At 37.6% G+C, this 15,077-nt stretch overlaps 1 protein-coding gene across 8 annotated transcripts in view; it reads left to right on the top strand.

Moving 5' to 3' along the window:
* GK (glycerol kinase) overlaps positions 1 to 15,077 on the top strand; it is a 42,788-nt gene that overhangs the window by 17,067 nt on the left and 10,644 nt on the right. For all 8 annotated transcript variants that reach the window (XM_065677239.1, XM_065677234.1, XM_065677240.1 and 5 more), the window contains exons 10-18: positions 79 to 146; positions 1,480 to 1,522; positions 2,197 to 2,277; positions 5,821 to 5,899; positions 7,343 to 7,439; positions 9,051 to 9,135; positions 12,474 to 12,594; positions 13,538 to 13,681; positions 14,634 to 14,714. In XM_065677239.1, the coding sequence (XP_065533311.1) occupies positions 79 to 146; positions 1,480 to 1,522; positions 2,197 to 2,277; positions 5,821 to 5,899; positions 7,343 to 7,439; positions 9,051 to 9,135; positions 12,474 to 12,594; positions 13,538 to 13,681; positions 14,634 to 14,714 (799 nt within the window). The remainder of the gene's footprint in view (positions 1 to 78; positions 147 to 1,479; positions 1,523 to 2,196; positions 2,278 to 5,820; positions 5,900 to 7,342; positions 7,440 to 9,050; positions 9,136 to 12,473; positions 12,595 to 13,537; positions 13,682 to 14,633; positions 14,715 to 15,077) is intronic.

The following is a 15,077-nucleotide window of genomic DNA, read 5'->3' as shown; positions in this document are numbered from 1 at the left end:
ATCTGTTCATGTTCTTTTTCATGCATGTGATCGATGTTGCAGACATTTGCTAAAAAATCACCAAACCTCTGTTTTCAGTGCTTGGGTGACCAGTCTGCTGCTCTTGTTGGGCAAATGTGTTTTCAAGATGGGCAGGCAAAAAATACGTAAGTTATTGTGAAAGTAGAAAATAAACACACTGTTTAGTTTTGAGTTTAATATTATGTTCTCTTTGAAGCTAACTGCCAAATGCTTTTGTGTTTACCCCATAACTACAGCTCTACCTTTTGACTCTATTGACCTACAAAGTAAAGAGTGTCCTGACTTTCGTATAAAATAGTGGCCGTGTGAGTTAGATTGCAGGGACTTGAATGACACATACCCCTCATCCTTGCTAGACAGGAAAGGTTCATTTCGGTTGCATTCCTTAGTTTTGCTTCTGTGTCTAGCTCAGTGTAGAGCCTCATGTTAGAAGAGATGGTCAGTTAAATCGGGCAACTGGTGTAATCAAACATTCGAGTAGAAGCTCTCTGATTAAATGGCTTACTGTTCCATTTACAGCCATGTGCTTAACTGAGCATGTAGGTACATACACAGTATGGCACTTTCACAGATTTAATTGCACATTAATCTATACTTGTTGCTAATTAACCTTCACTTTATCTTTTATATTTATGCATCAATGTAATAGTTAGTGGCCTTGTGTTTTAGTAAAACAAACGTGGTTCTAAATAATGCTGTCACAAAGTATTTTTATAAGAAAAACTTTTATAATGCAAGAGACTTTTTGAGAAGAAAAACCCCAAACCAACAGCAACAAAACAAAACCCCACCCATACAGCTAAACAAAATGGTAAAAACAAGACTGGGGGGGGGGGGAAGGGTTAACCTGTTTATGTTATTGCTTTACTATTTTTCTCTCCAAATATAACTGAAGACTATCTCAATACTATTTTAAGCTATTAATTTTCAGTGTATTAAGAAGGTAGGGAACTAGTAATTTCTTAGAAGTTACAGTGGATTATAAGCAATTAAATTTTATTAATTTGTGTTCTTATATGTATGTGTATACACATATAGGTGATGCAGTCTTTGAATGACAGGAACAAAATTTCTTTAATTTTTCCCTTTAAAAGCTTGAATTTAGTATTGTGAAATATTTATTTTATTAAGTAGCTTTCATAATCATTTTAAACTGAAGTCGGTAAACACTGCCACCAAAGAGGAATTCACACTTTCATTTTCAGCTGTACTAATCCTTGATCAAGTATTATTCAAGAAATAGTCACAGAGAGACTTGGGACTGGATTTTTCAGCTGCAGACTGCATTTAAGTCAACTTTTTTGAGGATGATTTTATCATCAGTTAATGGTAACATAACTGTCAAGAGGCAAAAAGTAGTGTCTTGGCTCTACAAAGAGGAGTCACAGATTCATGAATTACAGTAACAGGTTATTCTTTAAACATCCTGGTTTTAACTTGTCTTTGCTTTCATGCTAGGTATGGAACAGGATGTTTCTTGTTGTGCAATACAGGTCAGAAGGTCAGTTGCATTTTTTTAGTTCACTTTTTATTTTACAATCTTTATTTAACCTCTGGAGTACAACCGTGTGTTAGCCTTTCTTGTTAAAAACAGTTTTATTGCTAGAGGTAAGGAAAAGCGTATGCTGAAATCTGAAAGAATACAAAGGAATAATTTATTCAAGGTGTTTCAGTAAGACTCCATTTCCTAGCTCCTTAAGTTTCAAAAAACCCCCACTTTTCATAGCGGTTTTCTTGCTCTTTCCTTGGATACGTTTCTTAATATCAGAAGTGCTGAGTGTTTTATTACTTAACCACATGCTTTTCTCTTTGTGTTGGCTTTTTTATTTCTTCCATTCATTTTGTCCCATTGTTTCTTTGCAGTTGAATAAAAAATGCGAAGCTTTGCCTTACTTCTCATTCACACCTCCTTCTAAAGACCCCAGTTCTTTATTATGAGGAGGCTAGAAAGATCTAAGGCAGCTTATAGAAATGAGAGTTAACACCAATAATCTGAGGCATCTATCTTAGGTGTTCATTTAGAGTGTCTGATAATTTACATTGTTTAAACCTTCCCTTTTTATTTTTTTTCCTTTGGAGGTTTTGTCTCTTGTTTATTATAATTTGGATATTTTTATTTAACTATTTTCTGTCTCTGTTCATGCTTTGTCTTTTCTTTCCCCCTTCCCCATTTAGTCTGTGTTTTCTGAGCATGGTCTTCTAACCACAATAGCCTACAAACTGGGCAGAGACAAACCTGTTTGTTATGCACTAGAGGTAAGTCCAGTAATTATTCCTTTTTGTAGTGATACATGGTTTTGTTTACTTCTCTAGTATCTTACGTTATCTTCAGTTGCATGGAAATAAAAATAATTTTGTTTTAGCTTGTGTGCCTCAAGGCTTGTGTGTGGTTTTGGTTAGCCTTATCTCCAATCTGTATCATGTAATCTAGTAAAAATATGTCTACATTTCATCACTTATATTTTCAGGGCATGATTGCTAAAACTTCTTTTAAAAATCTAAATCAAATTTCTGGGGCAAGAAGCCTCTAAAAATTGACCATTTTTTTACCTACTGAGACTTAAGTACCTACTTCCAGAATTTAGTTCTTCAGTTCTCCACACAACCCTGAGGACATCCAAATCCTGTAGAAAATTGGATTTTTACTTTAATTTCAGAGTTCATTGCTCTAAAGCTCCGTTTCTGAAGCACAGATTAGCTGAGTACCTATTTGCCACCAAACCTTCATTGGGAATAACAGAACAATTCCGTCTGTGTTCCTTAGTGGGCTTGATCTAATAGTTAAAACATGCATACTGTATTCTCTGCTGACATTAAGCTTTTGTACAAAGCCTACATTTTCCATGTGAAACAGACAGACACACAGGATTTTCTTCGCTGGGAGAACAGTTTGTGGCTTACAGTACTTTTCTAAGATGTAGGAGTCTGTGTACCTTTCCTTTTCCTTTCCTAAGGAAAGCTGATCTTGCATTTGCCATGTTCTGGCAAACATTGGGGTTTTCATTTTGTGTGGGGGTATGAGAGGTTTGTTTTATTTTTAACACATGTTCTTAAAGCAATAACTGAAACCATCCCGAGAGTCATTTGTATTTCTGCATGCTGAAGCATGAGCATGTGTACTTTGCTTCTTCATCTCCAAGTCTTTAACGTTACTGTCTGAAGAAATGGCTTCAGCAGAAGATATTAAGCATCTTTTCTCCCTTATCCATGCTAGAATCATCTACAATCTGCTGGTATAGATACTACACCGAGGCAAAAAATGTGGATTCAGCCTTTTCTTTTCATCAGTGCCGTATCTTGTAATTGTAGTATAGCTAGCTAGTTAGAAAACACTTCTGCTCCTTCTAGCAGTGGCTTTGGATGCAAATATGGTGCCGCTCCATTTTACTGAAGGTTAGTCTAGTAGACTTGAGACTGACTTGTAGAGAAAACCATTTGGACTTTGGAATGAGATGGAATCCATGGCGTTTATCTATAAGACGATGGAGCCATTCAGGGCTGTTCACTGAGGCAACAGAGCAATTTTGCTGGCACATACAAGTACCTACATTTCTATCTCATCATTTGTATTTAAGTTCTAGACATCTGTCTTGTATTTTCAAATCAAAGCATAAAAATCTCAATTTGTCAGAAAAAGAAGGATGAGGCTACTGGACCTCATAATGGTATGTTCAGGAGAAGACCTAAATTAGATAGACAAGAAGTCTGCATAGGAAGTCCTGTTAAGGATAACAGGAAGGGATTCTATAGGTACATACCGAATAAAAAACAGACTAGGGACAACGTACGCCCCCTCCAGAAGGTATCAGGACAACTGACTACACAGGATTTGGAGAAGGCTGAGGTTCTCAATGACTTCTTTGCCTCGGTCTTCACTGGCAAAGGCTCTGACCACACCACCCAAGTCTTGGAAGGCAGACGCAGGGATTGTGAGGATGGAGACCTTGGGCCCACTGTACGAGAGGATCTGGTTTGAGACCATCTTAAAAATCTGAATGAACACAAGTCCATGGGACCTGATGAAATCCATCCACAGTCCTGAAGGAGCTGGCAAATGAAGTTGCTAAGACACTGGCCATCATATTTGAAAAATCATGGCAGTCAGGTGAAGTTCCCGATGACTGGAAAAAGGGAAATATAACCCCCATTTTCAAGAAGGGGACCCAAGGAACTATAGACCAGTCAGTCTCACCTCTGTGCCTGGTAAAATCTTGGAGCAGATTCTCCTGGAAGGCATGCTAAGGCACATGAAAAACAACAAGGTGCTTGGTGACAGCCAGCATGGCTTCACTAAGGGGAAATCCTGCCTGACCAATTTGGTGGCTTTCTATGATGGGGCTACAGAACTGATGGACAAGGGTAAAGCAGTTGACGTCATCTACCTGGACTTGTGCAAAGCGTTCAACACTGTCCCACATGACATCCTTGTCTCTAAATTGGAGAGATATCAGTTTGATAGATGGACCACTCAGTGGATAAAGAACTGGCTGGATGGCCATATGCAAAGAGTTGTGGTTAATGGCTCAATGTCCGGCTGGAGACCAGTAACGAGTGGTGTCCCTCAGGGATCGGTGTTGGGACTGGTCTCGTTCAACATCTTTGTCGCTGACATGGACAGTGGCATTGAGTGCGCCCTCAGCAAGTTTGCCGATGACACCAAGCTGTGTGGTTTGGTTGATACACTGGAGGGAAGGAATGCCATCCAGAGGGACCTTGACACGCTTATAAGGTGGGCTGATGCCATCCTCATGAAGTTTAACCATGACAAGTGCAAGGTCCTACACCTGGGTCAGAGCAATCCCAGGCACAGCTACAGATTGGGCAGAGAAGAGATTCAGAGCAGCCCTGCAGAGAGGAACTTGGGGTTGCTGGTCGATGAGAACATGAACATGAGCCGGCAGTGTGCACTTGCAGCCCAGAAAGCCAACCGTATCCTGGGCTGCATCAAAAGGAGGGTGACCAGCAGGTCGAAGGAGGTGATCCTGCCCCTCTACTCTGCTCTTGTGAGACCTCATTTGGAGTATTGTGTGCAGTTCTGGTGTCCTCAGCATAAAAAGGATATGGAACTGTTGGAACAAGTCCAGAGGAGGGCCACGAGGATGATCAGGGGGCTGGAGAATCTCCCGTATGAAGACAGGCTGAGAAAGTTGGGGCTGTTCAGCCTGGAGAAGTGAAGGCTGCATGGAGACCTCATAGCAGCCTTCCAATATCTGAAGGGGGCCTCTAAGGATGCTGGAGAGGGACTGTTCATTAGGGACTGTAGTGGTAGGACAAGGAGTAATGGGTTAAAACTGAAATAGGGGAGGTTTAGACTGGCTATAAGGAAGAAATCCTTTTCTGTAAGGGTGAGGTACTGGAATGGGTTGCCCAGGGAGGTTGTGAATGCTGCATCCCTGGCAGTGTTCAAGGCCAGGTTGGACAAAGCCTTGGGTGGGATGGTTTAGTGTGATGTGTCGCTGCCCATGGCAGGGGAGTTGGAACCAGATGATCTTGAGGTCCTTTCCAACCCTAACTATTCTATGATTCTATTCTGTGATTCTATGAAATGTCATGGTAACTGCCCCCATAGCAAAAATCATGCAATACATACCATTTACTACATGAAGCCTGTGTAACAGGCTGCCACTTTTACATGGCAGTCTCCAGCTGTCAAGAAACTTTTGGTTTGGTTGTGATCATTCTTGGGGCACGGTAAACCTGCAGCTGGAGGCCACAGCTACTTTTCCTCTCCAGCCTTGTAAAAAGGAACAGGAAGCTATCAGTTGTCATCTCCTAATGTAGTGATTTGGTTTCTTTCAGGGATCTGTTGCAATAGCTGGTGCTGTTGTTCGTTGGCTGAGGGACAATCTAGGTATCCTTAAATCTTCACAGGAAGTTGGTAAGTATTCACAATTTGGAGCTTCAAGTTTTAAGTTCTTAAAGTTTTCCAGTGTCGTCTTGTCTGGAATGTTTGCAAAGCTGCCACTTAAAGGAATTGTTGAGGGTGATAATCCATTTTGGATAAGAATACATTAATCCTTTAACATTTGGGTAGCTAATGTTTTCTGCTTGAGCTCAACTGGAACAACCTGGAGCATGACATTACAGAAACCAGGAATATATCAGACTTTGAAAATGGAAAGTATGCAAGTGTAGCAGTTTGGAAGTGACCTATTTATGCGACTTAGGATTTAAAAGCAATTAATTACATATTTTTAATAATTTTATATCTTATTCAAAGGTGTAAAATTTAAATTCAAATTTTACATAAAACTGCAAAGATTAAGCAAAAACTTAAAACATCAGTCTATTTTTCTGTAAGAAAGCTTTGCATACCATACAGAAGAATATAAACTACTGTCACGTGAATTAGCCAGCTGTTGAAACACTACAGTGCCTCTTGGCTTCACGAGTTTGACTAGACCTCTGAAAGGTTTGAGTTTCAAGAATTTCAATCTTGTCAGTGTTCTTAAAGTCATACGAGACTTCATTATCTCTTCCTGTTTCCCTGAACATGTCCTTCCTTCTACCTTCACTGCTTTTTTAAGTGGAGTTTGTATGAACGTACCATTTTGAAAGTTTTTGAATAGATTTTCCTACTTCTTTTCTCTATTGCTTTGTTTCTCTGATCATTGCAAAGAGAATAAATTTAGAAAAGTAGACAAAAACATTTTCCTTTCTTCTTATAGGAAGGAGCTGCACATTAACATTACATCCTCTTCAGATCTAAATGTTTTAATGTAATTTTTTTAATTAAAAATATTTTAATATTGGGGAGTTCAGATATCCAGAATTACTACTCAGATATTAAGAAGCTTCAGATTTCCTTGTAGCTAGCCTTGTGATTATGTATGTAAGCTGAGAATTTAGAATTCTAAATCCATTTGAAATTAATGAGAATTTAGTTCTTAAATCCCTTTGGTCTTGATCCAGTTTCAGCTGCTTGCCCTGACTTAGATGCAAGTGAAGTGTGACCTTTTGCACTGTTCTGAAGGTTGCATTCATTACCCACATGATGTCCTTTGGAAACCACACAGAATCTACGTCAGAATATTGAGTACACAATTTTGATTTTCAGTTTTGATTTTTCATTTTACATTTCCCACAACTTCCTATGCCCCATCTTCCATTCACATCGTTACAAGTGGACAACTAGTCAATAAAAAGCAGAGTGCCAGAGTTAGTTGTATTTTCTAATTGTATGTGGCTTTATTATTTTTGTAGTTGCCTGTCATATTCTGAGCATTTTCCCTGTGTAACTAATAACACCTTTAAGTGTCTTATTTAAGTGTTGGTGCAGTTGCGAAAAGCTAAGTGAAGACTGTTTGTGTGTGTGCATTAGAAAAACTGGCTGCAGAAGTGGGGACTTCTTATGGCTGCTACTTTGTGCCAGCATTTTCAGGACTGTATGCACCATACTGGGAACCCAGTGCAAGGGGGTAAGAATCTGACTAAGCACTATGTTTGCAGGGAGATTTAATGATTTTACAAATACTTTCACTAGTCCTTCCAGGTATATGAAATTGTTATTTTTGTTCCTGTGATGTGTCATGATACATCATTCTCTGTGGTATCTTCAAGGAACTACAGTGTTTCTCTTTTGTATTTAACCAGTTCAAAATAGCAGCTGCTACTAGAAGAAAAAGGATCAGCTAGTTCAGCTACTCGCCCTCCTCTCCCCACATCCAAAAAAAAAACCTGGGGAGGGGAGCAGGGAAAAATTTTGGGCTGGGTTGTGTGTTTTACAGGACAAGTACAAGATAGTTTGATCATTCTTGCCAGTAATGAGGCCAGCTTTTTTTCCTCATGCATTTCTGTTTCTGAAAGGATATTTATCTCAGTAAAGAGCGAGAGGAGGTGTGCATACCTGTGAGCTCTCAGGCAAAAAAAGCAGAAAGTGAAGAATTTAGTTCTGATGATTTTTTTTGAGCTCAGTTTCCCATGGCTGCTGCATTCACTATCACAAATGATACAGACTACTCAACTCCTCTCCACTTCTCCTCCCTCTCCTCCTTTTGTCCAGCTTTCTCTCCGGTTTGTTGAACACTCTTTTCTCCTTTCCTTCTAGTCCCTTTCCTGTAGTTAAGATTTAACTACCTGGTACTAGTTAGAGCTACTAGTTTAAACAATTCTATTTGTCTTTTCTGCTATTGTGAGCTTGCCTACTGTTGCTGGAATCACATGCCATGGAAGTCACAGTATAACAAATCTAAATAGAAAATAACGTTCCTAAAATGAGAAAAGAAATCTTAAAGAATATCAAGCTCTGAAGGTTTATAGTCGTATCTTTCTAATTTAGATCCTTTTTGTGCATAAGAAATAAAAAAATCTTTGAGTTAGATTTTTTTACAGTTTTAGATCAAGTGCTGAACTGTTCAACTGTTAAAACCTGATCTCTGGAATGACAACAACTAAAAATATCCTTTAATATATTTGAGCTTGTATCTATCCCACACCAAATGTAGCAGCATTTCTGTGTAGTACACTACTATTCCTCAGATGTTGAAACAGAATAAAAGGATAATTATTTGCTCTGTGGTTCAGAGTACATTGACAGAATTCAGATTATTTTCATACCCAAAAATCTCTTTGAAGGTGCAAAAGCAAATACTGATCAGAATAGATCTGAAAACAATTTTAAGCATTTAGAGCACAGCACTGACGCAGCTGGGCTTTTCCTTAAGAACTGAAAATACTAGATAATTTATGAAGATTTTAGTCATAGGTGGTATCATTTTTTAAAGAAAAATCAGCAGTGATCATTCAAGACTAGAATTTGTGTGTGTATAGGTGAATATGCACCCATCTGCATGTAGATTGGAAAAAAATTTTAATTTATGGCAGTTGTATTGATTGGACACTGAAAACATTTGTCAGGAAAACAGTGATGAGATTTTTGATTAAAGATAAACGAGCTTGCTAATATTAAAAAGTAGTGCTCATACGATAGAACTGAATGAGCTTTGAATTAGAAAGCCTAGATCTCAAGTAATGATGTATGTCTGGTGAAGAAGTGTGTCCTAACTGGTTGTTGTTTCTTTTCTCAACAGTATTATCTGTGGCCTTACTCAGTTTACAAATAAAAACCACATTGCCTTCGCTGCACTAGAAGCGGTTTGCTTTCAAACACGAGAGGTAAAGACAAATTGGGTTCTAAATGCATTGTAAATTAGTGTGGTAACAGGAACTATAGCTCTTCAGGAAAAGAGAGGATTGAAAACATTTAATGAAGATCAATCATAGCTTTATATTGTACTAGGTTGCTATTCTTCTCTTCATGTGGTGCTGATGTTGAAAAATTATTCTGTGGGCTTATCTACAGTGGTGTGATTGGGTGGTACATTATTTTGGGGTGGCAATGCTGCTATTTTTCAGCACTTAAAATAAGGTGATTCTACTTTGCAAATATTTTGAGAAGCAGAGCATAGAAACATTAAAATGACAAGGCCAGTGCCATAACTAAGAAGTAGCATTAATGTAAAAGACTACATTTTATATTGTTTGCTGTGATGGAGATGGCTTATGTTGCTTCTGGCATACAATAACAAAAATAAATTAAAGCAAGACAGCAGCAAACATACCAACGGAAATCTGGATTCACTTCATGCCTGTTACACCTTGCATTGCCTTAGCCGGCATTCTGCAACAGCAAACCTAAATTGTCTTGGAAGAAATAAATCCTCCAACTGAATCAAAGGGGTCGATATCAGTATGTTCTGAGCATTAGAATCTTTATATCACCATCTACTATCAATTTACACTCCCTGTATTCCAGTCAAATACAGGAGAAATCCCTTGACCCCAAAGGATAACAGTCAAACCTGAATTTCATTACATGTTTTTAACCTGCTGTTATTTAAACATACCAAGTTTTAAAAGTAACACTCAGCTAACACTGTGTGAGAGGAGGAAAGCAGCTTGCTGTTTCTGTAGTGACATAGAGTAAAAAGTACTCATGGAAAAAGACAAAGTTTCACCCAAATGCCTGCTTTTGAAGCTGTGCTAACAACCTCTGAGTACTCAGAAAGTTGTGAAGGAGTTTGCTGGTAGAAGTCAGGGTAAAGTTACAGGAAACTGAACTGATAGTCTAGTTTGTTGTCTGCTCCTCTCTTTCCTTGTCCCTCCTCTCATCCATTCCCTCTCATGTGACAGCTCAATGAACGTTCCAGCAGAAAATTATCCCTCTTTCTGCTGGGCTGTTTTTCTGCTGGATTACTGATCTCAGCTGCCTCGCAGAGGAGAGCAGCAAATGTCAGAACAAGAGACAGGGCATGTTACTAGGAGTAGGAGGGAGGGGAATAAAGCTGACTGACTGAGGGTGACATTAACTGTTTGAACAGACCTAATACTTCCTCATACTTTAGTCAATGTACTTTTATCACAATGACAGGAGTGCCTGAGCAGGTCTCTGGACACACTTAAATAAACAAATTAAGTCCTAGTGACACAAATAAAATATATGTGCATTTTTCAGAAATATATTGTTAGCTCTGTCTTGTCAAAGACAAAGGGTTTTGTTTTAATTCCAGTTAAAATGGAAATCCTTTGTATCCTTGAGGAAAACCCTCAAATTTCATGTTCACTGCAGTTCTTCATTGTTTTATTGTGCCATCCAATTCCTCCAAGTCTCTTTTTCTTGTTATCCAGAAAGCTTCTTCCTTGTGCAGACAGATGACACTTGTTACATTTTTTAATTGCAGAATGCATTATGGAAAAACAAGCAATTTTTCAGTTCTAAGAGCTGTACAATGCTGTCATTAGAAAAAACTTACCTAAGTGGATACCATAGTCTTTATCCTACTTCATTGCAATAGAAGTAGCAGCAGCATGATCATGATTTCTTTTGTTGCTTCATCCCTTCCTGGTTTCTAACATTCTTTTCTCTTTTTTTTAATATATATTGAGTGCATAGTATGATTCAACATGCTTTTGCGCAGTGGTAACCAAAGCCAGAACCTCCAATGCTATATGTATGTAAAGCTGAGATTATGAGGGGCTGATGATCTTTTGAATGTTAAAAAAGGCAGGCAAAATCAGGCTAGACAAATATGAAATGATACATGTGAAGGAAATCGGTGACAGGGAGCAGTACTAGCTTAGTACTGCCAGCAGACTTTGCTGCTGTGCTGTGAATTGTCTTTTCCAGGTTATTTCTAATGTATTGAACAGTGCAGGCCCAAGGACAGATGCCTCCACCATGAAAACTGGCCTTAGTCTTCTGATTTTTAACCATTATTTATCTTGTGGCAGTTCTTAAGTTCCTTTAAAGATTTTCTGAGAAGGGACCTTGCTAACTTACTTTATGAAATGGATAGAATCTACCAGACTACTCATCTCTATATAGTTTTTACTACCTTACAGACCTAACAATTTTTTGGTTCTTTTTTAAAAAGAACCATGCTGACTTCTCCCAGTAAGGATTATATAAATGAGTACTTTGTGAGCTACAGAACGGCACAAGAGCACATTGTAGTTTTGATGGGGTTTGTGTCTATGTTGCTTTGTCATTTAAAGCTGAGGAAAGCACACCTCTTCTTTTTATTCTAATAAATTGAAAATTACAAGGAGAAAATAACTGCACTAGTTAATGCTTAACTTTGTCAATGAAAGTTATGTACTAACCTAAAAAACTGTAAATAAGACATTTAATTGACTGTTTTTACGAAACCCTAGAAAATCCACTATTTTGCATTTAATAGGTTCTTGTAGGATAATACTTTGGTGTTAGCAGTAGCTAAGTTTTAAGGCAAACCTTACATTTTTAGGAAACCCTCTAAATATTGATAGGTATCAGTGAATTAAATACTCCACTCTTAGTTACTTTTCCCTTGCAAAGACTTTAACAATTTTCATGTATTTTCAGCTATCCACTATGCCCAAAAGAAGGAAACATTATTTTACCAAAAAATTACACCAGCAGTTGCAATCTGTCTTGTGTAATGTAAGATTCCCAATTTTCAGCAACTAATTGAAAATATTTCAAGAGGCTGCTCTGTTAAAACAGTTCAACGTCCAGCGGTTCCTATTGAATGTCTTACAGATTGCCAGTTCAAACATTTTAATTTTTCAACTCTTTGCACCAAATTAGAGAAAGTATTTAGACAAACTACAATCAGCTAAAGGACTGCATTTAGTATTACTTATTCCTTTGTTAGCTTTGATAAATGTAGTTGTCATCAGCTTTTCTTCCAAGTTTTTCTTCTCAGACCATATAAGCAACACATAGGGTAGATATAAAGGATCAGAGGAGAAACATCTCATACATTAGGGTTTCTGTAATACACAGAATGCATTTGCTGTACATTAAGCAAAACTGTATTGTCACTACCTCTTTTTGCCCTTTTGATATATAGGGGAGAGGAACTATCTACCTAACACTGTTCAGCAAATACTGAATTATCAGTATTTTACACTCAGAGGGTATCATACATTTCTCTGCAATTAAATAATAACATATAATACTTTTACTTAAGCTTTTAGATGCCATAAACAAGGACTGTGGGGTGCCACTAAATCAGTTACAGGTAGACGGAGGAATGACCAATAATAAAGTCCTCATGCAACTCCAGTCAGACATTCTCTGTATTCCAGTAGGTAAGATGAAATTACAACTCCTATTCACTTTTTAAAGCTGAAAAAAACATTGATTTGTCATGGCTAATGTGTCACTGCACATCAGGACATTGCACAGTAACATCAGGATATTATACATCTTTGTACTGATGATAATTTGCTGCACAAATGTAATAATCTGCCTAATATGCAGCTTCTAGAAAATAATTTAAAAAAACATTGTGTTGTCTCTTATGCATAAATGTGAGACACTTCATTGGAAAGTTTTTAACTCTAGAGGTATTATAGTTTGCCTTTAATAATATATAATACACAAGGCTCATGCTGTCAGTGCAGAGCCATAGTTCATAGCAGATGAAATGATACAATCAATAGAATCAGATTTTAAAAGGTCCTCTGCCTTAAGCAGAGAAACAAGCAGTTCTGGACTTAATGGAGCAGAGTTAACATTGATATCTTGGGGGTGGGATGGCCATATCTGTGGAAGGCAAACAAGCTATTAATACAGCAGTGTATAGCCTCTTTTAAGATGCCTTTTCTTAATATAAATGCTTTTAATAACACAATATCTAGAACATGGGAACAAGACTGGTAACTTAGCCAGCAACCACTGCTTTGAGAAGGGAGGGAGAAGATAAAAAGATAGTGTACTATTAACAGGAGCACTCTAGGGAAACTGATGGTTGAGGCCAGCAGCCCTACATGTGGTGTGAAAATGGGCAATTGGATGATTCAGTCTTGAACGAAGTAGTGATCTCAGATATTTCAAAGACTTGGAAGACTTTGGACGAAGTTAGCCTCATAACTGTGTGAATTGTAATAAAAGGATGTTTGCAGTTGCTAAACTTAAAGTAAGCATATAGCTGCTATATCGTCCTAGATATATATGTAAATCTTTAGTTCCAATGTCATCAAGGTGGCTTTCATTAAAAATCTTCATGGCTTTCTCTGTGATTTACTTCAGTAAAGCCATCAATGCCTGAAACAACAGCTCTAGGAGCTGCTATGGCAGCAGGAGCTGCAGAAGGAGTTGGAATTTGGAGTCTGAATCCTGGAGATTTGACAGCAGTGACATGTGAACGATTTGAGCCACAGATCAACCCAGAGGGTAAAACCCTTTCATATTACCTAAGAAGTTGCAAACTTAATGTTCTATGTCCAGCAGATCGTGGGGCTTTTTTTGTTGCAGTCTAACATACTGATATAAAACCAGCTATATATGAATATCCTCACAAATGGTAAAGATGAACTTTTTTGTAGTGTTCAGTTTAGAGAAAAGTACATTTTAGTTGCTGTTATGTCCCTTTATTGACTAGTAAGATTGCAATATTATTAAAATAACGTAACTCCACAGGGGAATATGTTGGGGTTTTCTTCTTTATTTATTTTGAAAGAAGCTTGGCACTGGGCATTGGAGTTAGTAGCTTTTGATTTATAGCAAGTAGATTCAAAGGTTTTGAAGGTTTGAAAGGTTTTTATGGAGAAAGATGTCTCCTAAGACTCCTGTGCATTTGTGAGTTTTTACTGGTTTTGGGACACTTTTGGCTTTAAAAAGCCTACATTAATCATTATTTTTTAGCTAACTATCTTCTTCATCAGTTCGTAAGTGGTTCTAGAGATGGAAAGCATGTACTTGACATAATTAATCCATGTGCAAGACAAATGCATTTTTGTCTTTTTAAATTACTTCTTAATTTCTAGTGCAGAATTTTGTCTTATCATTGATTATAATTACTGCTATAATCCCTTCTTCAAGACAGTTTTTTCAACACTGGAGGGCTTCTACATGAATAGCAACTGCTTCATTTTGTCCTACTTGTAAATCTTCTTATTGTGAAAATTGAGATAATTGGTTTTAAGGTTTATTTCTCCTTGCTGTGCATAACTGTGAGGCTTTGGTTGTTTTGGCTTTGGTTTTTTATTCATTATTGTTCTATGCAGACAAACTATACTGTGCAAAAGACTGAAAAACTAATATTGTAGTATTTGATTCTTAAATACTTCTAGTTGTATTTATACGCATTGAGAGGCTTTTCTGTTTGCTGATTTCTCATTTTTAGAAAGTGAGTTTCGCTTTGCCAGATGGAAGAAAGCTGTGATGAAATCTATGGACTGGGTGACATCTGACATTTCTTCAAATGGTAAACCAGAAATTAATGCTAGTCGAGTATTATTTAATTAGCCCGTTCACCTTAATCTTCAGTTTGGTGACTGTTTCTGTTCATACCATCTCTGTGGTATTTTTGGACTATTCCAGTGATTTAAAAATTACTACTTAAAACCACTGTACAAACAAAGCAGGAAAATAGATAGGTAGGTCTTCCTCTTGAAAGGAGAGCACAAGCAGTATCTTGTAGGGCTCTGAAAACAGAGGAAATGAAATCAAGACTAACTACAGGTTTTGCATTGATTTACAAAAGAAAAAAAAAAGTGACCTAGAAGAAGAGATGCAGCACAATTCTAAGACAGTGCAGGGATTCTGTAAACTTTCTTACACTAAAACA

The sequence above is a fragment of the Lathamus discolor genome, chromosome 4, assembly GCF_037157495.1.
Source record: "Lathamus discolor isolate bLatDis1 chromosome 4, bLatDis1.hap1, whole genome shotgun sequence".
In the NCBI taxonomy this organism is placed as follows: Eukaryota; Metazoa; Chordata; class Aves; order Psittaciformes; family Psittacidae; genus Lathamus; species Lathamus discolor.
The sequence above is the reverse complement of the archived record's forward strand: the minus strand, read 5'-3'. Positions and strand labels throughout refer to the sequence as shown.